General features: G+C 37.9%; 1 protein-coding gene across 5 annotated transcripts in view; it reads right to left on the bottom strand.

Moving 5' to 3' along the window:
• The window catches only part of PDE1A (phosphodiesterase 1A), a 350,365-nt gene that overhangs the window by 55,734 nt on the left and 268,438 nt on the right, over positions 1 to 26,193 (bottom strand). For all 5 annotated transcript variants that reach the window (XM_019554259.1, XM_019554260.1, XM_019554261.1 and 2 more), the window contains 7 exons: positions 22,856 to 22,956; positions 19,868 to 19,993; positions 15,107 to 15,208; positions 14,856 to 14,976; positions 8,226 to 8,307; positions 6,128 to 6,248; positions 3,338 to 3,525 (listed from right to left, as the gene is read on the bottom strand). In XM_019554259.1, the coding sequence (XP_019409804.1) occupies positions 3,338 to 3,525; positions 6,128 to 6,248; positions 8,226 to 8,307; positions 14,856 to 14,976; positions 15,107 to 15,208; positions 19,868 to 19,993; positions 22,856 to 22,956 (841 nt within the window). The remainder of the gene's footprint in view (positions 1 to 3,337; positions 3,526 to 6,127; positions 6,249 to 8,225; positions 8,308 to 14,855; positions 14,977 to 15,106; positions 15,209 to 19,867; positions 19,994 to 22,855; positions 22,957 to 26,193) is intronic.

Raw genomic sequence — 26,193 nt, 5'->3', positions numbered from 1 at the left:
GAAAAATGATTAATAGAAGGGTAAATTAATTACCCATACATATATTTAAAAATTTGTATAAGTCTGTAATGCACTTTAATTCCAAATAAGTTTAGGAAAACAAGCAAAGAAGCAAATTTCAACACTCTAAAAGGAGGAGAGATTGCACAAAACAGGATGTAATAACTTGTCAATAAGAATACCATGACACACAATAAATATAGATTATTATATGAAATGACAGTGATAATAAGCATCAACTTGGCAGAAAACTGGAAGTAATGAGGAAAATCTCAAAAAACCATGAAGAAGATTCATCATACCCTGGAAAAGAAGTCACATCCTTTCCAAAAAGTTTGCTTAGCCTTTAGCATTTGACTTTGCCAATGTTCTTGTTTTAATTAACCGCTCCTCTGGTAATTTATGAGACTTTTTAATGTGGTCACAGTTATCTATGCAGTCACAAGAGTAGGTCTCATAAGGCATGGCTTACTGCTTTGACGCATACTACTTCATATAGAATGTACTATATCGCCAAGTACATTTGATTTGATTTAAATTCCTTCCTGAACTCTCCAGTCCACATAAGATTTAGACTAGATAATGCAACTAATTAAGAGGTCAAAATCTTTGGATAACTCAACACAAACATCCTGTCTATGCTTGAAAGATGGTGTTGGCTAATGTGATAATTACAGGATAAAGAGTCTTGCACTTCCACAAAAATTGTTTGTTTGAACCCACCGGTGTTTCAATCTACATCAATAAACTCACCTTGGACTTTACTGATATGTGAAAAAAGTGTTCCTACAATAAAGTAGCTATTACTATCATTTATTAGATTAGTATGCTGCCCTTCATAGAAGTCTCAGAGTGACTTATAACAAAAAACAAAATGATTATAGAAACAGAGTAAAATATTATTAAAACTCGTTTCGTTGCATTTGTGTCCCAGAAAAGTTGTTCTGTATCTGGCAGTCCTCCTACTGCTATCCTATGCTGGCTAGCTGGGTCACCATGTCTGCTTATCTGTGCGGGACTTCTACTGCTATGAAGTCATCTTAACTGGATGCCACCTCTGTGTTTGAATGCTAGTGCACGAGGCAGGTACAGCTCTTTGAAATTCCAACTTGTGGTATTTCAAAGTTTTGAATACTTTGCAGGCATGCCTCCAGGTTTAACATCACTTTGTGCTGAGTTCCTGGACTTTACACTTTTCTGGGGAGCAGAGTGTGTTCAGGCCCACTAGGCAGCAGAAGAAAGGACAACGGGCACTCCAGGGGCCTGCATTATTGTCACAGCAAAAGAAAACTGCCTCAGTTGGATTGTAAGGATGTCAAGGATAAAAATTGGATTTATGGGAGAGCTCACATGCTCTGATGCAACCATACTGAGATGGACTATAGCAAATAGCCATCCTACTAGATAAATATTTTTCAATTGCCTCCAGTTTTTGCACCTTGACACTGCTTGCATCTACCCTTCAGTCTTTCATACTCACATTCCACCATTAATCTGAAGATGCCCAGGTATAGTTAAATTTTTCCCCAATTGAATACAAGTCTCCAGTAAAAAGTGTAATCAGTCAGGTAAGTAAGGTAGGTTTCTTAGAATTGCAGGAGAATTCCTGTAATTACACTCCACCATCACTGTTCATAGTCGTCCTCAAACCAAACATTTCAATTTTCACTGCAGAACATAGGTCAGAGTTACTAAAGATCCTGGCACTGTGGACCCTGCAACTACCCACATTAATACTGGTACTATGAAGAAATACTTCATTATGGTTATAAACTTCCAGGCCTGGTTGGGAGTCATGGGGGACAACAAATGAGTACACAGGTCCCATCTGTGGTCCCCAGTGCAATTCACTTATGCAAATCCATTAATAACTTCTGGTACATTACCAAACCTTTGAATCTGGGTAAGGAGAAGTTTTCTAATAGCAACAATGGATAGTGCCATAACAACAGGCCATACAAGACGTACCAAAATATAAGTCAACTGTTGATTAACAACTGAGATTGGCAAGCTTCCAGACACAAATCCTCTCCTACATTTCTATGCTGAGGGGAACTCTTGTATACGGGGACAATGCTGCAGCCCTAGGATGAGATCTACACAAATTTCTAAGGCTTTTGCCATGTAGAAATGCTGCCACCAGTACTGGTCCTCCCTACTCTTCAGCATCATCTTGTCTCACCAGTCCGTGCCAACTAGGCAAGCCTAGAAAGAGTATACAAATGACTATGTGATTTCAGCTGTCTTCTCCTCAGGTGCCCCTATTACCCTAGTTCTCAGGTAATTGCACAGCTTGATATATGTATAGCAGCATATCAAATCACAGTACTTAGCAGCATTTCCTCCATGCTCCTTTACAGCTATCTGAAAATGTTTCTGCCTAACAAAAGACAAAATAATAATGAGAGGAAAAGAGAGGAAACATAGGGTATATTTAGTTTGACATGAAATTCCAGACATGCATCCCATCTAATAGGTATCCCACAATGGGCAGAAAGGCTATCAGTACAGCATAGCACCAGGAGATGCAAAGGGCTTATTTTTAACTTACCATGACTTACCATGTGGGAGTAATGATTCAAAGGACAATTAACTTAACCTGGGATAACAAGGCAGTATAGATACACATCTCATGCAACAGTTATCCCATGCCACTTGCTAGAGAAGAACTCAATCCAAGAAAAGACTTGCAAAAAAACTTGCCTAGCAGGAATTTACTAACCCTTATCTTTCTTATGTTTCCAGCTGACAGGTGAAGTTATAAGAGTAACTTTCCAGTGTATTCCATAACTATCTGTACGCATAGGCCCATAGACTCAAATGATTTTGCTTAGTGTGAAATCCTAAGTATACAGGTACGCCAAGGTATTTAGAATATTTCCTATATTGCAGTTTATAAATATTTTTCCAGTTCATGTTTAGTGTTGTTAAAGCAGGCATAGAATACTTTGAGGCATACATTTAGCATTCAAAGCAACCATCAAAATGAATATTATAATTTAATATGCAAAATTATATTAGAAAATACTTTTCTAAACAATGAAACTTAAGGGCTTGCCAGCTGAGTATCACAATTCCTTACTCTGTAGGGCCTGACATTTCTTCTCCTCCCCTGCCCACATAAATCTCTTTGTGCCTCATGGGTCATGAAAGTAAACCACCAGAATCAACATTATAAAATGTAAATGAGACCATGCATTTTTATAGACCAACTGAGGAGATAAAAGGTGAAGTGAACATGTCCTGTTTATACAGAAGTGGTTCTGTGCTGTAGAGTACTGCAAATAGGGAAGTACTGTAGGTACAGGAGGAAGAACTCCTGCTTGACTTAACATACCTTGAGCTGCTAATTCTTTCCACCTGTCTTTGTTTGCTTGAATGATCTGTACCAAGTTCTCCTTAAAGCTTGTTAGGTCTACAGTTGCTAGAGAATTTTCTGTGGAAGACCCTCCATCAGTTGTAGTACTTTTCACACTAGGTCTTCTTTGTGTTTCAGCATTGCTTACTGCTCCCAAGCTATTCTGGCTGCAGAAAAAAAGTAAATTCTAAATTATGAACAGAATAGGAGGTCACAATCATATACAAATGGTTCCTGTATATCCATTCAGAGCCTAAATGGAAATCACTCACAAGGAAAATGACCTCTGTCAAAGAAAGCATAGTAGAAACATGACACTTCCTTATTAAGTCAATGATACCTTGTCACCCACTAGCATAATTAAAGGAAGGCAACTGGGTCAGCAGCCCTGGGTGCTGCCTATGGGGGGGGGCGTGCAAAAAATAGCCACAACCTCAGAGAATTATTACAAAAAAATATAGCCATTCAGCTTACAATTGATAGCTCAGTACCTAGAAAAAAATAATGTAGCAAGTGTGGTAGTAGCTTTCTTTGTAACTCTTTGAAACAGAGTGGTGCTTTTGGGGCACATACGTGCCCATCACTGACCCATACCAGAAAGGTAAGATTTGACAGAGTAGATAATGCTCTCAGATGTATGTCCTTGATTCCAACTCTTCACAGGAGCTCTATGCATGTATCCAAAGGCAAAATATTGTCTAAAATTATGAAGCTTCATAAAAACCACTGAAGTTAGACAAAAATATCAAAATATGTTGAAATATTAAACACAAAGATGGCATTATTCACCAGCTGACATTTTGTGCAGATAAGTAACAACTAGGATAAGGAACCAGGTCATACTGTCTCTATTTGTATACGTATTTAGGTGACAACTTGATATATTCAAAATGAAGTATCCTGTTAACACTAAAAGTATATTTTGAAAGTCTATTTCATAGCCTCATCCTGGCCCTGGTCACACCAGGTTTTATTTACCAGATTATACTGTTTTCCCAATCAAGAGTAGTACTACTTTAAATTACTTTAGAAAGACTTAGAAGAAAAATGTCATTTCTTGCATGTACAGAAATGGACTTCTATTTCCCCTGCAAGAAGGAAGCATAGTTACAATTAACATTTTAGTGAAGATATTATAAAGATATTGTTGCAACACCACAAATTAGAACTCCTTTTGCCCTAAAGATGTTAAATATAATAGAATGGAGAAGACGTATTGGCATTCTAATGCTTTTCAGCAATATAATATATACAGCCTCAGATATTAGTGATTTCCAGCAACTAGCATAAATGTAGCAGAGTTGGTTCAGACTAATCTCCCCATCCCTTCCTCAGGCCTTAGTCCTTTATCCCTTACTCAAAATTATTTGAAAAGTGCTAGTTCACTCCAATCACCTCTCTTGCAACTATCAAGTTCATGTGGGATTGGGGCTTGTAACTGCTCAATCTCCAATAAAGTAAGAGTGAACAGTTAAGTGGTATGTAGCTTCACTGATGTCTCAGTCTAGCTCAGCTGCACAAAATGGAAAGAGCACTTCTATAAATAACAGTGTCTCTACAGCAATAGAAATACATGTAGAGTATGTTAATTTGCAGAAAGCAGACAATTATAGCTACATCATCTGTTACTAAAAAATCTAACCAATACACTACTAAGGAATTACTGCACTGCAATACTGTATACAGTACTGCATTGTATCACTACACTGAATGTGGCTTTTCAAAGACAATCAATGCATTAAAAATAAAATACTGTAATAACAGACACATCTGGAAAACCAGATCTGATTATCAAACAATAAATTCACATGTCTAAACTGATCTCTAGCATCTACTGAAACTTTTAGACATTTTATGAAATGTAAAAGTGTGAAATTCATGATCCCACATGGGCCTGCTGGAAGCTCATTATGCATTTCCTGTTTTGCTGAACTGGAATGGAAGTAAAACAAATTTTACTGAAGTGCATACATTGTATAATAATGACCAAAATCTGTTGATCTTTAGTATGTGCTGCCAGGCTATTTGGACAGGTCTGAAGTTTGGGGATTTGACTAAAAGCATGGTGTGGTGGGCTGCTGCTGCTGCTTATTCTTTGTGGTTTAAAGGCACAATGACTCTTAAAGGATTTGACCTTCAACAGTTTGTCAAATACCCTTTTTGAACCTGGTTATACTATCTGCCTCTACAAGAACTCAGTTATTTTGGTTTTTATTGTTAGCTGCCCTGATATTATTTTGGGAAGGGTGATATATAAATCTAATATATAAATAAATAAGGGGAATCCTAAGAACCTTGGGGAAAAGAGGCCATTAACATCTATGGCTTAAAATAAATTAATAACCACTACCACTACCTCTGGAACTGTTTTTTTCTAGTGATTCCTCAAATACAGAAGAACAACTTTTAATATTTTCACTTAAATAAAACAGAAAGAAAGTCAGTTTGCATGAATTAGAGACCTTAATACACAGCATTAAGTACAAATGGCCTAGTATTTTTCATCATGGAAGCAAAACAGCAAACCCATTTTTTCTGTATGTAATTCAACTTCGTATCTGTAGAGATGGGTACTCTGTTATCTACTTTTCCCTTTCCAAATGCAGTGTTCATGTCCAATAAGCAGCTGCAATTCTAAAATATTGTCACTAGATGGCACGATGGTATATGCTATTGGTTTCAAACACCAGACATGAAATCAGTTATATGGCTGATGATGTTAGTTGAACCAAAAAATCACAAGGCAAAAGGATGTTAAATTGTTCAAACCTGGGTGCCCCAAAGGCAGAAGTTTCGGATTTTGAAGCTTCCTCTATAAGAGGAATAACAATTTTCTCCATTGAGTCCGTAAGAAGAGAAAATGTTGGTTCAACTATGAAATCAATGAAACCTGAAAAGCAGGAAGTGATAAATTCAGATTCTACATTTTCCCACGTTTAAAATCCAGTAACTAATCTTAGGATTATAACAAGAGTTTTCCATATTAAGAAGTCAGATTCTTTGTTCACAAACCACATAGTTCAACTTCAAAAACTACTCATTTGTAAAACTAATAGAATGTCATACAGTGATACATTGGGCTTCTCTGTATAATGTTGGCTTCACATCCTGAAGTGAAGTTCAGTTCAGTTGATATATACTGGCAGTATTTTTCTATCATGTGCTGAAATATTGATAAGTAACAGCATGAGCTTGAGGAGAACAAAATCCCCATCAAAGCTGGAGATACACATGTATACCTAACTGTTTGCATTTATAGCTTTTCATTCCTTTCCCTGCTGTATGCAATGCACTTTGCAATAAGCTTTTGTTTTGAAAATTAATTATTGAATAGAAGGGAAGCTATAACAAAGCCCAGAAGCAAGAAGTTGTATTGTTGCTGTTACCTTGCAGAACTTCATGGGAGTGACGGCTGTATTCTAACCTGCTGTTTATGATTCTGTGGAAGTAAAGTGTTACTTCACAGTGTGTAGGAGTTTTCTGTCATATCAATGAAGAGAACAAGTAATATCCCTGGGAGACAGCATTCATCCCACAGCTCTATGTCAATGCTGAACAATGTCTTTTACAATTTAAAGTGCTCATCAAGGTAGGAAATGGCATAGCTAGAGGATGAGGTATTATCCTCTGCTGAGCACTTAACACGAAAAAAATAGATAGAACATGAGACAGCAATGGGTTTCAAGATCTCCACATACAGTGCCTAACGCACCACAACACGAAGGGGAACAGCAGCACTTTAACCCAGAAACTAGCTTTCCATGCTCAATAGGCATAATAAGCTCAAATACAGTATCGTTTGAGTCTGAACAGAAATGGAACGGAAGACATTTTAAATTACAACATTACACTGGAGGACATTGTTCAGTTTAAGGAAGAGATGCTTTAAAACACAGTCTCTCTCCAAGATCATTTGGTAGGCATAGGTTCACACATGTGAAACACTTTTCAAGGCACTGTAGTTACCAGGACATGTTACTCAGCAGGCTTCTACAGTCTGCAATTGTAACTGAACTCATGCAAAATTAAAGTAATTATTTTTCTCCCCAGTTTTACAGGTGGTAAAAACTGAGAAGGAGGGAGAGTAGAGACTGCATTTTATCTCTGAAAATCAGAATGTCATCACCAATGCTGGGGTTTGAATTCAGTGACTTTGGATCGCATCCAAAGGGCATTTTGAAAACAAGGGTTTGCCTGCTAGACTGGGTACCTGGGCATCTGTACAGTGTTCAGCCTGATTGTAGCTCATGTAGACCTACCTGAGGTAGCTCTATGTTACCTAGCTTAGTACTGCTAGAAGTCAACTATGGCAGCACAGACTTCAGCACTGCTTTCACAGGCCTACTCTGCCCTTTGGTGATTGCTCACAATGGAAGGCCATACTGCTAACATTGTTATTGGTACCCAAAATAGGTTGTTTCAGTTGAGGTTCTGTAGGTCTACATCAGCTACAATCAGACCATCATACTGCAGTGTCAACATATCCTTATGCGACAATGAACGAGTGAACCCTCTCCATGGACCACTTCATCAAATTATAAAAAGGCTGTGGGGAATTAGCTATTTACTATAGTTAGGCCAAAGAGTTCTCCCTTCTAGCACCCAAACTGAATGCCTTAAATACACTGTCCCAGATGCTGTATATGCTGAAAGAACTTAATGTCCCTTCTAACAACAACAAATTACTGCCATGATAGTGTTTGATTTCTGTGAGCAAATGACTAAAGAAATACTAGCTCTGGACACTTGTGTATACTAGTATCCAGAGCTAGTATCCACATACAAGGTGTCCAGTGTGATAATGGTGCATGGTCATTCTACATGCATCTAAAGGTATGAGAAAAAAGAAAACGACACTGATTATTACCTATTTGGGATTGAGCCACCAACGTAGACTTGCGGTCACAGAGTGGGGAAAATGGTAGCCCTAGAGCAGCCTCCTTGTCTCCCTGGAAACAGAAGTGTTTAATAGCATAAGCATATACACACACACACACACACACACACACACACACACACACACACATACATACATGTGAAGGAAAAAAGCCTGTACAAGAATTTAGCTAACCAATTACTTTATTCATTTATTTTCCTAAACTAAAATAAAACTATGTAAAAAAGAAATCATATCACCACCCCGCCCTGGGTGGTTTCTCCACCTCTGAGCTACATGTTGCCCTATCCCACTCCTCTCCCAACCCCAATGCCAACCCCAACCCAAACTCAGTGGGGGCGGGGGAGGGGACGGGGAGTGGGTAGAGTCCTGGCTCATGCCTATGCCCCTGCTTGCCAGGCCCTTTAGTGGTAAGTCACAGCTATGCAGGTGTGAGACAGCATTAAGCCATAACCTGTGACTGCTGTGAAACTGGACTAACTTTATGGCAGCATAATATTCCACAGGTTTAAAATGTAAGAGCACCCTAACATTTGTCTTTACATTTTCTGAGAAAAAAGAGAGACACGGGGAGGGAGAGAGACAGAAAGAAATACAAGTCAACAGTCTAACAATTTCAATAATTTGAATCTAAAAGAATCTGCTGAAAGCAAAGTTCTTGTCAAAATCAAAGCATCTGCCACTGTGCTTTACCATTTGTCAAGGAAGAAAAATAAATAGCATGTTTCATAAGAAGCTTGTCGCCATCCTCACAGATTGGATTCAGGAAACCCAGATGCTATGGTGCCGGGCACTCAGAAATGCATGCAATAAAAATCCCAAGCCCAAATCATTCCTTCAGTTACTATTGTGCAAAAGCATGCCTTTGAATTTTGCTCAATTATCTCTGATACTTAAACTCTCTTTAGTAAACTTGCAAACATGTAAGGATATAATTTGTCCCTGAAATCTGAACTTCTAACAATGACACTGATGATGCAGGTAGCAAGACACTCTCTCATAGCAGTGTGGGCTCTAGTACTAAGACCTGGGTATGACACCAAACTAATTTTGTCACCCACAGATTCATAATTATTGTAGCATCTCAATGACTCAATCCTTTTAAGTACGTAACCTCATAAAAGTCTTTTAAGCTAGGGGGATATTATCTTCATTTTACTGATAGGGAATTAGGGTGCACAGGATGACCTCCCTAGCATCACAGAAGTCTGCTGAAGCAAAGAACTGAATCTGGACTTCTCACAAGGGAAAATGCTGTATCTATCACTGTACAGTCCTTGCAAATACATTCAGGTTAAGACAGAGTTTGAATTATACTTTGAGCTCCCTTGGAATTCGAGCCCTGGGATAAGGACTAATCTGCCTTTTAGTTGCTTTAAAAGGGAAGGGAAGTACTGCTCAGAGTATGCATGAGTTGTTGTGACATGGCTGTTACTTCTGGATACAACAATTTTGCTATACTTGTATTGCTAGAGAAACCTGAAGATATAATAGTTATACTGTAACAGCTCTTGTTCCTATCTTTGGATACTGATACAACTGTTTGTAGGTTTATATCCTCAGAGCAGAGCTATAAAAGCAGTTTTTTATCATTATCTTCTGTACACAGCACTTTTGTATTAAAAGGACAGCTGTTTCATGATTAAACAGTATGGAAGACTATAGATGGGTTATTTCATTCTACCCCAACTTCCCTAAGGAGCTAGTTGGAAAGGGAAAAGAGAACCAGCCTTATATTTTACCTTTTATAGCACTGTATTTAAGAATATGAGGACTATATTTGTCTGGAAATTTGCTGCTAACTTAGAATTGCAGGATGTAGCTTGCTTGTAGATTCACTTTAACTGTAGATGTAGATGGACTTAAATATATATAGAGATATGCTTACTGAACAATATTTGTCCCTAAGCAATAAGGAGCAGATATGAGAAAGGTGTAGAAAAATATCTTTAAAGATATTTTAAAACACCTCAGAGATGGTAGGTACACCTAGATTATTCTTGAAAAAGAAATGGAGGGTTTCATCATCATGTTTCTCCAAAAAAAATGAACATAGAGGGCACCCACAATTTGCTCCTGGGTCCAGGAGAATGAGAAGCACCTAACATTATTAGTATAGCTCCACTGATTTCAACCAGTTAATGAAAAACAGTTTCCAATGCACTAGAGATTTTATTAAGACTCCAGATTTTATGTTATTTTAGTTTAGTTTAGTTTATTATAGTTTTAATTTTATTTTAGCTTTAATATTAAAGAAATTGATCTGGCTTCAGATTTATGATTTAAGATGTTTCCAGAACTCCTCCATGGTATATCACCAGGAGCAGCTTATTACTTATATTATCCCTCCCAAAAATCAGTATTATTTAAACCATAACAACAAGACTTCTAAAGCGGTACTTCTCAGCTATAATTCTGCTCTTTTAAACATATGTCTTCAAGTACCTCTCTATTGCACTATGAATTATTTCCCAATTAATACAATATATAATGAAGACTTGAATGAAGTATTTGAGATAGGTTGGTGGGTATTTTTAAACTGCAAATAGCTTAGATTTTCTTTGCCTGAATACTCTTTTTACAGTGTTCTTTGGCTTCCCTCCTGATATTAATACTGTTACATATTTCAAACTTTAGCTCGTTTGAAAACATTTTTATAACATTTTCTGCCTCAGCTGATGTTCATTTTCTAGTGGTAGAACTTCAAATTAAAAACTCTTAGATCCTTACTAATAGCTCTGTGCTTTTGCTGTTTTTCCTGCAGTGCTGTGAAAGCATAGGACTTATTTTAAATTTGATATGATATATGATATTATATGATGATATATTTAGTTTAGAAGAGGCCCTGACATTTCTTAATCATACTTAGTCCTCCTAACATGAATCGTGCTTTATAGGGAAATCACCCTCTTGGACTGACAAATATTGCATAAAATTAGGTAAGTACTAAGGTAGCATCATATTTATAAGATAGCTTGATTAGCAGATATTATGCATTCAAGATGACATTTTCTGTACCGCTTTTAGTTTTATTAAATCTATTCCATTTAATATGTAGGCTTGGATGAAGAAGCCTGGATGTATGTTGAATTTAAAAACACTGACCGTGGTTACAAGAGACACTTGTAGCCCATGACTACTGCACAGTAACGTTGGGTGGCAGGAAGTGTGGTAGTCATGAGCTACCGTGCAGTCAGCATCATGAAAAAGCCGCTCCTTAGTGCAACTGCGTCATTTAGTACTTGTATATACAGGTACTAAATGACTGTGTAGACATGGCCAATATGTACTAAATTCTCAGCTAAAACTCAAAGGCCGCATCCACACAAGCATGGATGTTTGTTTTCCCAGGGACAACTAGCTGCAGGACACCTTGTGCCACTGCTAGTTGTCTCTGGGAAACGACTCTGCCACACACCCTCTGGCACAGGACAGGTTACCCCAGATGGGGTAGGGAAGGCTGGGGTCAGCACTAGCCTTGCCTGGGGTCCTGGAGGCCTCCTGGGGCTGCAGCTATGACGATCCTGCCACTCAAAACCTGGCCGGCAGCTGGAGTGCGGCTCCGACTGGCCAGGCTCTGGTTTTGAGTGTTGCATGCTGCCCCTGCATGCGCTGCCACTCTGCTTTTTTTTTGTGAGTTTTTTTTTCTTTTATCCCTAGATATGCATGCCCCCCCTCCCCCCACACTACTCCCTTGCAGCATGGAGAAGAGCTGAATGTGTGGTATGTGGCACCACAGACACACATACTGCAGGGCCACACTCGTCTGGATGCAGGCAAACAGTTCAAAAAAGAGTGGATTTAAGTTTTATTAAACTTCCTGTCTTTTACTGAGATCAGTGCCCGTACACCAAACTACCATGAAATGGGTATTATCATGGCATTCCAGAGGTGAATAGAAACTCAGTGGGATTCCAAGCTACTTCTAGACTTCGGAGCTCATTTAAACATTCTGGTCCAATTTTGCAGTTCTCTTACTGTCACTGAAGTACATAGAAGTTTTATGGGAAAAGAGAGTGCAAGACTGGACTGCTCGGGCTATGCCTGTCTAAAACGTAGCTTTGAATGTTTAAAGAGTATCCATTACTAACATTAACAGGCACTGTTCATGCATAGCCTGGTTGCTGTCCTTACTGAGCAGTCCTTGTTGTATATATTTAAAATGAAGGTGTTTGGCCAAAGTTCCATATTTTTCTATATTTATGAGATACAGCCAAAGCATTAGCTGATCCTATGAACTCAGTAAACAAGGCAGTACAAACTATGTATTGCTAATGCTATGGCTGCTTGACTGAACATATTGCCTCATTTTCCCATGGGCTCTATGTATCCAGCTTCCTTATGTCTAAAATGTTTCTATGGCTGTTTGTTCTGACCTCTATTAGTAATATGTATCTGGGTAGATGAACCCCTTTCCCCCTGGGGTTCTAAACCTCATCATTTCCATTTACAATGAGAGATACCCACTGATGGCTCCAGGCTGCCAGTCTTGACTTAATTAATGATCTGCTGCTCAATATTTCCACAAAACTTGGTTTGTTCATTACTTAGATGAAAATGCTTATTAATCCCTCTCACTTCAAATGCAAGTGCTAGAATCAATAAGGTACTAAATCTTACTTTTCAAAATCAACATTAAGCACCTTTAGGAACTGAGCATGAATCTTCAAGAGCAGATGGCCTAGCAGAATAATGGTTTAACTTACTGACTCATTTATTGCTTGGACCACAGTTGTAGTTAAATAAATGACTAATCCAGCATGAAAATCACAAACTGTATCAAAGAAAATGGCCAATTTAATGGCCCAGGCAGCTAATATCTATTTTTTTTCTATTTAGAATTGGTTTTTCAAAAATGTGTATTCACTGGGGATACTGTATGGCATCTATATTATGTTTTTATCACTTGGCTCTTGTTCTCATCTTTAATAACATTGCTACTTTTCCCTTTAGCTACCAGGCCTGATTTTATTTTTATTATTATTATTTTAAACATTTGTACAGTGCCCATACACAGGGAGAGGGGAGTTACATCCCAAAGATGGGGTTTTGCATACATGTCCTGGACTAGAACAGAAGTAGCTTTTATTTCATTTGGTGAGGGTATTTTAAATTTAAAATAATGATGATGATTCACATAAAATGTCCGTGCTCTATAGAATGATAGGATTGGTTCCTATCCTCTTTTATTCATCACATCAAGTCATTAATGGCAAGGTAATTTCATTGTAAATATCTTCCCATGAAGCATATAGAATATTCCTACTATGTGCCATAGCACTTTCTCATTCAGGGAACAACAAAACTGCGAAGTGGAATCAAGTAGTAGAAAAACCTGGGACACAGAAAAATGTGGTTTCTTAAAATGTTCACAGTAACACGATTTTCTATGTCACTAGAGATCCCTATGAATGGATGTCATGCTGCCATTTTAATTGTCTATATGAAGATGATACTAAGTACTGCAATGAACAAAAAAGAATTGCTTTCTTCCATTTCAAATAATTTCTAAATCTTTGATACAATAGGAAACAAAAAAAATCAGTCACTCATAGAAAACTTCTAAAATGGCTACTCTTTTTATCACACCATATCCAGTTTTTCACATGAGCGCTTAAGAATTTCAAATAATTCTTTCAGGACATTTGAAACATCCTTTTATTCATTTCACTGTTTGAACTTTGCATTTCCCCTTATGTATAAAAAGTTTTGTTAGGCAATACAGTTTGTAGCGACAAAAATTGATTTCATGTTTACAAAGAAGTAGTGCTCAGTGTGATGAATGATGATTAGAGTAAATAGAAGGGTGGGATGAGTGTAGGTATTGTTAAAGCTGTAAAGTGTTCAGTGTTTCATTATAAACTCATTATTTATTTCTAGGGAAAAAAATCCACTCTGAGAAATATTTGCATTACTTATTAGCCACAAGATGGCAGTAATAATAGCAGCATCCACAGTTTTAAAAAATTATGCATTTTATCTTTTGATAACTATTTTACAATCATAAAAATGCCTTTACAGAGCCATGTCCCTGGTTTTGTTTTATTGTAAAATATGACCACATTATCAATGGAAATATTCCCATTGACTTCAGCAGGCATTGTATCAGGCCTTCATGGGGTATGAACAAAAATCTCTGCCACTCCTAAATTGGGTACATAAAGGATTAATTCATGGTACATGAAAAAGGGAAAGTTTTTATGTGATATGAGAAGGATACAACATTCATCTGCCTTCTGACCACAAATACTTCTTGTATCTTAGTTTCCCTCCCACTTAATGCTTTTTTTTTAATTCAGAGCATATACAAATCTCCATCTAAAGAATGAAATAAGGTTAGCAAAATAATAATGATACCAAGAAAAAAAAGCTAGCACTTTTGAACTTGGCATCAGCTGAAACAGATATGGAACAGCATCCTGCTCATCTTTACTCACTCACATAAGTAGCTGTACGAACATCAAGGGAACTAAGATATAGATTGTCTCTTCTATTCTATCATGCTCAACTATGTTCTTGCTGGTGGAATTCTAAAATATCCAGTGGTGCAAGTACAGGTTTTTTAATACTAAATTTATTAACAAATTTTGAAAATGGCACCTGTCGAAAAAATTCTTCCATCAGTGCCATTGTCCACCGGTAGTGTAGTTCCCAGGATTTTGCTGGATGGCTTATGTCTGCTGCATGAAGAATCAAAGACATGGCTTTGGCTTTGTCTATCCTGTCAAATCAAGGACATGGTCCGATTATCTCAGAACAAAAGCAATTACTTAAAGACTTTTCTTGTTCATGAACTAATTTAAAAACAAGTTTGTATTCACAGATAAAGAACATAATGGAAAATAACCTACCCCTCTGTCTGCTGCAGAGTGTGTCTCATTGTTTTAATTTGCTGGAAATGACCTGACATATCTGTAGACAGGACCATCTCAATCACCAGGCTACGCAGCTCCCTGAAAGCAATCAAGAGTTAAATGACTAATTACAATTTGTTTACTCTGTTTATGGAATATTTGCTCAAACTGTACTTGTTAATTCATATCTTTCCACACACAAAAAAATAAATTTTTTAATGAAAAGATCACTTCAGGAAATTAACCACTGGAATGGTGTATCCCTGAAGGGATTCTGAGGCAGTAGCATACTTCCACCCTGCAATTATTATTTCAGAGTCCTGCCGGTTTTTAATTCTTATTTTCTAGTGCAAACATAAAATTAAGTGCAATTCTGGCACTTAGTATAACGCTTTTCCTTATTTCCTTCCAGTCATAAGACTGCAGTAATCAGAAATAAAGGAGACCAACCAGGTCATTTGGTCCACTACAAGAAAAGGAAGATATAAGCTCTTAAATGAACAGACACAACATAGTTGTGGCTGGGGAGTCATTTGGTAGGCTAAACAGTGTTAGAAATGGTATAAATTAAGACCGTTTAAAAGCTTTATCTATATTTTTCCTTGTCTTCAGGTTTGGCAATAACTGTACGGAAGTCCAATTTCCTACAACCTTAATAATCCTTCAAAGGCCATTAATGATCAGCATAAATTAGAATAAATCTAAGTCTACAGTTTGTCTTCATCATTTCTTTCAAAGAAGGTGGTTTGTATGTTAATGCTCTAGTAAATAAATGTGGAGCTAGTAAAATCAAAACCATAAATGAAAGTACATTAGTTTCCATTACATATTAAAGTACACTAACCCCATCACTGTGTAGGAATCCACTGACAGTGCACATAGTGTTTACAAGGGCTATTAATGTCAGAAAGATCTACACATTTGCATATGCAGATAGTGCACGCTAAACATGATGTGTCCTCATGCATACGCCTCTGATTTTGAGAATCTGTTCCTTGGTATGCTGAGACTACTGCTAATCATTGCTAATGCAGCTGATGACTGGTTAGGAAATATTTCGCTAACCAGTCATCGCTAATGTTGAAAAAGTGCATTGTAAACTGAATTAAAAACAAGTAAAATGTAAATGTAAAAACGAACATAGGGAGTGCCGGTACAAACACTGTTAAACGTTAGTGGGAAATGTTATGTATAGACTTTAAAATAACAAGTTTCACTTCTTTTCAGGGCTGTTGTGACAATTTATTACAAAAGTTATTGAGACTGACTCTAAAGTCACTTTACAGCAAGTTTAAACTGATGTAAGTTATGGACGTCAATAGATATGTCCTGATCTGCACTGAAGTAACTTAGTGGGAACTCAGGACTATCATTTTTATTCAAATAACAATGTGCGGCCATGGCAACATGTGGTTCGAAGAAGACTTACCTTGCATGACCTCATAATAGCATACTAATTAACTTGCATCCCAAATGTTCCTCCTCCACAGTGCTTTGAAACTGTATCCTTGAAACCTAGGCAAGTCTGTTTTTGCAAGACAGATATTGCTTGGAAACTGAAGGTTTTGTATTAGCTGAATCTTTCTGTTTTTAAATCTGAAACACACCACTACTCTCACTTTCTACAGAAATTGTTATTTAAACTTGGGTTTTAAGCTCACTTTTACTATAAAGAGTAATCAGAAATAAAGACCATGGCACTGCATGCTATGCAGAGGCCAAATCTGCTTGCAAATTGTTCAAACTTTCACAGAGGTCCACAAACTCAATTCTGATCCATGTCCCCTAAGTGTGTGTAAATCTGAACTACTTCCACTGATTTCTTCATACCGTCCTAATTATTGCTGGTTGCTGAAATGGCGTATGAAAATGTGCCTGTTTCTTTGCCAGTGCCTGCCTTCCCAATTCCCAAATCAGAACTTGATCTGTTGGTTATGAATAAGGTTGGATTTTCTTTTCAGAGTAGAGGAAAGAGTGGGAAACTAATATTTCACCTGAGGAAGCAAGAACGATTATCCACCGAGGGAGCTCTTGCTATAATGTTGACAAGGGCTTCATTATTTTAGATGTGAACCCTATATTTTAAACTGACAGTTTATTAGAAAAATCTCTCTTTCTAATGTTACCAGGTAGAAAAAAATTAAATGCTTTAAATCATTCTCAATTGCTTTTTTTCATCTTCCTAAGATAATTATTAGAGCTATAGTTTAACCAGGAATGGGCTTTAAAAATAAAAAAAACAGTGCAACTGAAGAAAACACACTGACAGTACTTTCAAAATGAATCAGTGCCAGGAAGTATGCTAAAAAGTTGAACAAATTATCATTTCAGTTTACTGCCAATTTGCTTCAGTGCAAACTTCAAAACTGTTACTCTAACAGCATTTCAATAAAGAATAAAAAAATTCACTCTATTTATAATTTTAAAATGGAAGAGCTTCTTTCAAGTGGCTAAATGGATTTCCCAGATCAGGCAGGAGAAAGGGATCAGAGTGCTACTTGGGAAGGGCAGAGGACTAGTGTGTGGCATACCTGTCAAAAAAGTTGGCCCCCATTGTTTTACCCAGTCCTATACAAAAAGAAAAGTCATTAGAAATACTGTTCTCACTTGTAGCAAAAAGACCATTTTATAAATGTTTGTGTAACTACAGCTGCGTAGCTACTATTGCACTACAGCCCTGATCCCAGAACTGATATAGCAGCATAACTAGGGCAGGGCAACTGAAGGGACCACCCAAAGTACTGAGTTGGGGCAACCGTGTGAAAATCTTGGCTGTCACCAGCAGCCATGTGATTACAATTGTGACTGTCCCAACAGCATGCTGACAACTGGAAATGGCTGCTGTCCCAGTGCCCCAGGCACTCTGCTGCACTGCTACACTGCTGCATAGTAGGACTGGAAACCAGAGGCTGCTCCTGCTTACTCTGTTGACTCCTCCCCTTTAAGGGGACTCTGATCTCATTCACCCTTCTACTCTCCAAGACACTCAGTTAATAATGCCAACCTAGGATGAACCAGGTCTAGCTGGCCACAAAAATACTATGCTGACGAACATGATATAAATAACCAGCCAGGATAAAATACCTACAGAAAAATAAAATAAAACATATCCTGCCTGGTTATCCTGCCTGACAGGTTAGTGGGTGCATGGAGGGGGTTGTCCATTCAGGGGTGGGATGGTCAGGGGGCTAAAAATAGCCTGATCAGGGTGCGGTGGGGGTGAGGTAGGAAGACAGCAGCCTCAGGGCTGGTGGGGTGAGCAGCTGGGATTTCCCAGCCCCGGGGCTGCACTCTGAATTTGCAGATATTTGAAAGACTGGACTAACCCATTCCTGATCTAAATCAGTTCCTCTCCTCAGGTGAGCTCATTTAGATTGAGCTCACCATTTTTTTGCCCAATTTAACCTCCCCCAAACATCTGCACAGACTGGCATGTAAACTGGCCTATCGCTAGTTAGGTCAACCTAAAACTAATGCCTACATGTACCCACAGGTTTTGAAGCCGATGACTTCTGAGAGCAGTTTATAGTTAATTCAACCTTATTCTATCTCACAAATCGTCATCTTCATACCCAGGACAGTTTAAGTAACAAGGTGATGGAGAGCAACCTGTCTTTTCAGCCTTGCAAGAATTCCCTCCCAAATAAGGAAGTTGAGTCATATTGGTAGGAGCCATGTGGTTACTATTACTGAAGCTTAAAATTTGTTTCTAGGGCTACTAATCTTTTTCCACAACTAAATTTACCCATTGTTAATTATAAAAATGAGAATAAGAATTTACTTAGAGAAGACAGTTTCTATTCCCTAAAGCCATATGTGAAAAGCAGGTAGTAGTCCATTCTTTAACAATCACAGTCTGAAAAAGTCCTTTATAATGGCATATAAACGTTAAGCATCACCACCCTTATTACACACAAACCAGTTTCACATATTTCATCTCTGAACTCAGCTATGTAGTAGTGAACTGTCTAATGATGGCCTGATTCTAAAGATGAAATAAGATTTATTTACATAAATAATATATTACACATGATTTTAGAAGGTAGTTTGTGCCTGATTCATACACACGCAGTGAGCCAAACTCTGCTCTCACACTCATGCAAACTACATTGCACAGGTAGAGACAAGAGCAGGTCTGACTCTGATACCATCCTCAGAAACAGTGTATTCTGCTAGGGCAAGCCTCGCAGTGACACTACAGTGCAGCGATTTAGAAGATATTTTGAAGGTACTTGAATAACAGTTGTGTTTACAGGGATGTTGGTAATAGCCATGTTGGTCTAAGGATGTAGGCAGACAAGGTTCTTTGGGTAAATGCAATATCTTTTATTTACAGAAATGTAAGAAGGGCTTGGCCTTTCTGTGCTGTGCTGGCGCTGTTTTACATTGTACCCTAATAATAGAAAAATGCACGTTGCTAACACCTGTTGTCTGTGGTTTTGTGGTCATTGAGTTGCTGTGATGTCAGTTAGCACCCTAATTCCTGTAGCTGATCAAATGTCTTTTAGGAATCAAAATGCAATTATAAATTATAAGTTGATTACAATGAAGCGGTTAAGCTAAAACTGATATCTTTATTCCACCACATTTGCAATCTCTAGATGACCATCTTTTCACATGCCCATTTAGTTCTCTTAGTTACATCCATTTCTACAGCTTCTCCAGTTTCACCTCAAACCCTAAAGGTGTGTAATATGATGGAGAGGATCTGCCTTTTTTATTTCGTAGAATCATTCTGGATGTTCTACTAGACCTTACCTCCAGTCGTCTTTGGATAAATTTGCCAAGATATTCATCTCCTCCTCTTGCATAAGTCTGTAAGCAGCACTTACATGATGATTTTCAAGAACAGAACGATCATTATACAAAATTGCAACATCTGACCTAAGTATAAAAAAGGGCATGATTAGCAACAGGATATTGATACAATAAACAGAAAAACTCTGTTGTCATTAAAGGGGTCTGATGCTTTTATTTGCCATTAAGTCTATTTCTTCCTGTTGGATCAGATTCTGAGCAGAAATTTTGAGAGAGACTTCCTCATAACACAAATAATATTTATCATGTATTTATCTTGCTTATTATATTACTTAGTGTACAGAAGAAGAACACAGTTCTGTTTTCTATTTATAATAAGAAGAAAATTATGATTAATTTATTTGTGAGATTAAATTTTAGGAAAACCCCGAAAAAAAGCAAAACCTAAAAGAAATAAACAGGTTGGCATGGGATTAAACAAAAACCAAAACTGTAATGAACAACAGCTGAAGTACTGTTTTAAATTGCTGTGTGATAATTTCACCACTCCATTCAGATATTAATATATTAATGTGATGGCTATACACCCCTTGATATATTGAGTAGTATTAAAAAAATCAGTTTAACCATGCACATACATAATATGTATCCGACAAACTACAAAATTAAAACAGGATTGGAAAATTTATTTATAAGGGAAGAAAGCAGATTGTACCTAAATAATAAAAGTGTTTATGTCCAGTCTGTCACTGACAGCATGGGAAAATACATGATTTGCCAATCACATATTTTTATGAAGCACAGTTCTGACCTACTTAGCTAATCATAACTGTTTTTAATCAGGACTGAGAATTGACGTAACTATGAAAGCCATTTTGTCTGGTTTTCTGAAGCAAGAGGGTCATGGAGGAAAAGCAGAGACATGTCATTTTTAGAGACAGTTCAATTATGAAGAAAGAGTGAGCAATATCATAAAACAAATACTTATGGGTAACTATTTAACAGTAAAACTCAAAGTTTAGTGGCTTAAGTCATGTTCTAACTTTGCAAGACTTCAAACTAAAATATTAAGGACAAAAATAGAGAAGAAGATTTTACTTGGAACTATGAACTGAAGTGATGCAACAAATTATTTTTAGCTGGGCCATGTGAATGCACCAGTATGTTGACAAAGAAACGGCTTATGTTGGTACTTTACTAGCAGACGTGGAATTTGTTCACCATCAGATTTATCAAACTACGCATCCCAAAGCAAAAAAGATTTCAAATGATTACCAGTAATCTGTGTGCAGCCCTTAAGCAGTTCAGTAGTTCAAATAAACAGGAGAATGCTTTTGTTTGTTTTTTAGAGTGAATTTCTTGCATGAATGTTTTAATGTAGTGATTTAAATAAGTGATTTAGGTTTTCATTAGAATTTTGTTCTTTTGCTGAAAACTTTTATTTATAGAAAACAATTCAGGTCCAATCCTCAATTGAGGGCAATAAGCACCCCCAGGGTATATGTCTATACCTCCCTCCAGATGATTACAGGACATAAAACTTTGTTCATTGGCTCTTGCTCTGCACATGCCAAAGACACATGATCATAATTAGAGCCATGCCAGGTGCACGCAGCATGCCTTTCGAGAGCATGCTTATAGGAGAGATCCTGAAAGCATCCCTGGGAACACTCTAAAAGTTGACCTCATACATCTTTGTGCAAGCAGCATATGCAGAGTGGGCAAAGGTTTGTTTGTTGTTATCAGCAGCAATCTCAGCATTTCTCAACGGAGAAAGTATAGACATAGCCAAAGTTCACTTAAGGATGGGGTGAAAGGGAACTGATAGCCATTCTACACTAGGCTGAACCCTGCAACTATAGCCCAGCTCTGCTAAGAGTGACTTCCAAAAGGGTCCTTCAAGAAGGCCAGTACTCTTCATCTGGAACACTCAAAATAACTTAATGGAATAGGGCCATATTATCTCCGTTTTTCAGGGTGACAACAGAAGGAAAGAGACTTGCAAATCACATAGCAAGGCAGTGGCTATGCTTGGAGCAGATTACAGAAATTCTGGCTTGAATCCAGTCCTCTCTTCACCAGTATGCTGTAAGTACTATGGGTATTCTCAAAATAGACTAAGATAGGACCCTAGAGGAACTTTTCAAGGGGCCCAACTGCCATTTGTGCCTTTGGAAATCTCCCCTGGGTGTTGCCAGGAGCTTCCAATCAAATATGAAACAAAAATCAGCAACTCAAGTAGGCATGGAGACACTGTTGGTAGAAAAGTGGCATTTAAGGAGGGGTATGAAGGGCTACATGAAGTTGCGTGTGGATGCCAGTTAAAGAAAGTACGAAGTCAGAAATACTGTTAGTAAAGGGAGAGACTATAAAGGGTAATGCAAAGAGAAAATGCTCAGAAATGTTCTGCATGACTGACATCCTTTTAAGTTAGTGTTCCAAGCACTTTGCAATGACCCGCTCAGACATCAATGAGCAGCCAAACTGAAGGATTTCACGTTAAGAGATACGAGGCCTATCGTGTGACCCTTATTCTCATGCACTGACCTTGTTCATGCAAGTGGTCACATTAACTTTACCAAAGTCAAGGAGGCTACTATTCACATGAGCAAGTATGACTTGGGCAAGCAAAGGTTGCAGAAGTGATCTCTTTCTATCAGTTAAAAGTTTGAAACATTCAGAAGGCAGAACTGTCCATTTTTAGAGCTAAGCAGCAATCTTTAGAGAAACTGTAGCCAGGGTGAAGTATTTCCTACAGAATGAATGCCAAGAAATTCTTCACATGCCTTTTTTTATCACGTGCTTGGGTAATCTCTTGAGCACAGCTGACAGCACTGAACCTTAATATTCTGACCCAAAGCCATCAGTACATCAAGCAAACATGACCCAAGCCATTAAATGCTGCTTTCTTTTTTTCTCCCTTTTTATTTTAGATTGCGCTGCAGCAGCTGCATTCAGGTAGGTTCTTAGGAGGAGCAGTGTGCTTACCTTGTCTGAATGTGAAAATTGTTTGTGGTCCCAGTATGCTCATAATCATGGACTGCAGCTGCAAAAATCATTGCTAAGATTTCCAGTTCTGTGAGCCAGTGCTAGTGAATAAAAGTAAAACTAAGTCATAATTTGTATAATAGCCCAACTGTGACTAAATACTATGGCACTGAACATGTTTTCACATATAGTTTAAGTGATTCTCACTCCACTTTTCCTATTAGGGGTCATAAAATGAATCTTGACTTCTGTTAAATATTGTACTCTAGATTCATTTCTCTCTGCTTGTATTGACTTCAATGGGACCAGATCCTTTAAGCTTTGTAGCTAAAAAAAGCTTAGTAAATTGCAGTTTTCTGAGAAGCTTTTGCAATAAATTTGTAGATAAATTTTTTGTTGCCATGATTGGCTCCTATTAAATTAATGATGTAACATTAAGTTACAATCGTAATTTCCTATTCAAGGAATATTTTGACCCTCAGAATAATGGCCCAGTGTGGTATATCAGCAGTAAACATAAGCTTTCCCAGTTCGGCAATATTTAAAGGGGGTTAATGTTTTTTTATTTGTTCGTTTGTTCGTTCATTCCCCCCCCCCCACTTCCACCATTCCCCTACACTCCTGTTTCACATGAAGGATGCTGACAGAAGTGACGTTTTGTCACATGATCAGCACCCTGAAAGCATTCTACGGCTGTGCCATGACAGAAGTGCACAGCTACAGAGTACTTTAAAAGAAGTCAATCGTGAGATAATTGAACCCTCATTATATGACGGTTCAGATAAAGGCGCTCCAAAGTGGAGCACCTTTGTTCACTTCTGTCAGAGTGCGCTGGGAGCAGGACTGGGCTGATGCAGCCCAGCCCCACCCCTGATGCTGTCTTCAGGTTGGAAGGAGGGGAAGGAGGGCCATTCTGGGGTTTACCCAGTCTGTGGTGGAGGGGGGCAAAGGTAGACTGGAGCCCACTTTGGGCTAGGGGAAAGAGGCTGGAGACACAGTCGAATCCATACTGGAGCTTGATCCCCCCAATACCCTGGACTCAACAGAGAACATTTGCTGGGTTAGGGGGATCACTGTAACTCATGGTGCTTCCTGTGAAGCACCATAAGTTACAGTCGGGAGCTGCACACCTGCGCTTTCCACCATGTTGTTTTTGGCTAAAAAGAGAAAAATAATGGAACATATACCTGTATTGTTAAAGATATGATTTTAATAAGGACCATATTTATACACAATAGAGGTATGGTTGATACACTATTTATGCATTATGACAAACTTTTTATGTGCTCCTTAAGTGACCTAAGGAAGTATGTCTTGCATTCAAAAGTGTGTCTAACTTTATAGCAACCACAAAGCTGGTCCAATAAAAGATATCACCCTAACAAATCCTTGCTTCTTGCATAATGTCTGGACTAGCATGGCTAAAACATCACTCTTATACTAACTAAATCCAAAAGAAAGGCAGCAAAAATCTAATAATAATCATAATTCATTCAACTAATTTAGCCAAATGCAAGTTTCTTGTATTTATATTTCCCTCAAAGTGATATTCTACATTAAAGCTTTTGAAAAGGTTTCTCATAGTACTGCAGACACACATATACATACACACAATTATGTACAATTTGGACACTCCAGGTGTTGGGGGCATGCATTTACAGCAGCACAAACTGCCGAGGTGCATGCCGCTGCACACATGCTTCATTGCAGGACAAATTGTTCTGCAACAGGCAAACCGCTCTTGCCCAGCTCTCTTCAGCCAGAGAGAGCTGGAGGCCAAGGCCAGCACTGGTGCTGGCCCCACCAGTCTTGCTTGTTGGCTTGGAGCAGCATAGGCACAGGTCAGGCAGCACAGAGGCCTGACCAGGAGCCAGAGCTTGGCTCTGGATGGTCTGGCCTTCATGTGTGCTGGCACACATTTGTTGTGTGTGCATTGCAGCACTCTTTCTCCTTTTTAAAATTTTTTTTGCTACTGGGATGTCGCCTTATGGTTCATATCATGCAAGATACAATTGCCATTTTATAAGCTGCCTAGGCATGAGTATCACAGACTGTTTCATGAAGATGAAAACAACCAGTCAAGATTCACTAGTGCAATGAGAAGAAAAAAGTAGGGCATGTTGAAACAAAATATGTGCATGTCAGAATGTTAAGGAACAGAGATTATTGTCTAGTTGGAGAAGCAAAGTGGAATTATAAAAAATACAACTGAGGAATAAGGAAATACTGCAAGCAGTTCCAAAAACGGACCCAGTGACCTCCATACTATTTTGTGTTAAAAAAACCTAGGCCATGAACTAAGACTGACATACACAATGCTTTCAGTAGAACAACTGAAATAGAAATCCCAAAATTATTAATAACTAAAGCTAAACATAAAACATTCTTTTCTTTTCCAAATATCAATTATTAAAAAACAAAAATACTTGCTAGAAAAATCCATCTATAATTAGAAGAGTTTTTTGCAAAGCTTTTCTATGGTCCATGGGGGTATTTTGTGTTCTCCTGTATGCCAGTAAATATTGTAGTTATTTGTCAAGTCAGAGTCAATTTTAAGTCAACATTCAAATCAGGAAACAACTGTGGTCCTTTATCACGTTGCCGAACAATAAAAACAACAAAATCTTCCAAATGCCTGACTTTAAATGAGGCACGAATAATGGCTGGAGCAGGAAAGATAGCTTCATCATACCTCTACTTTTCACCACTTCCAGTTGAAAAAACAAATGGTGAAATGATATATGAGGGAGAAAAAAAAGAATTATCCAAACACATCTATTGAGGGGTGGGGTATGTTGTGCACTGACCTCGAGCTTTTGACAAAAAAAAAGGCAGGGGGAAGTCACTATATCATCCATGCAAAATCTTCCTGCATTACACATGAACATGTTTTGGGGAAATAGATACTCTAATCCCTGGCATTACTGAAATTTCCTAAATGTTGTCTTGGGTTATCTGTCCCAGTAATCTCTGTTGGGTTTTCATCACAATTCCAATGGTTTAATGGAATGCTACAGGCTAATAAATTATCTGTTGTTTATGCTCCTTGATTTTCTGTATCACAGACACCTGGCTGGATTTGTTAGTTCTGACTTCAGATGGGAATTCAGTGCCATTTGAGACATGCCAGGCCAGTGAGAGATTTTATCTGTTATTTGAAATATAATTGTTTGCAGGTTCTCTGTTCATTGAAGAATCTGGATAACAAGGTTCCATTCTGTCTTTAGTCTGGGTGAATTAATGCTAGTCTGAAAAAAAATAATTTCCTGATTTTCACAACTTTATTTCACAAAAATAATTTCCTGATGTTCACAACTTTAAGGATCCGGAGGGGGAAA

Source organism: Crocodylus porosus, unplaced genomic scaffold (genome assembly GCF_001723895.1).
Source record: "Crocodylus porosus isolate Cpor-Errol unplaced genomic scaffold, CroPor_comp1, whole genome shotgun sequence".
In the NCBI taxonomy this organism is placed as follows: domain Eukaryota; kingdom Metazoa; phylum Chordata; order Crocodylia; family Crocodylidae; genus Crocodylus; species Crocodylus porosus.
This window is presented reverse-complemented; position numbering and strand designations above follow the sequence as displayed.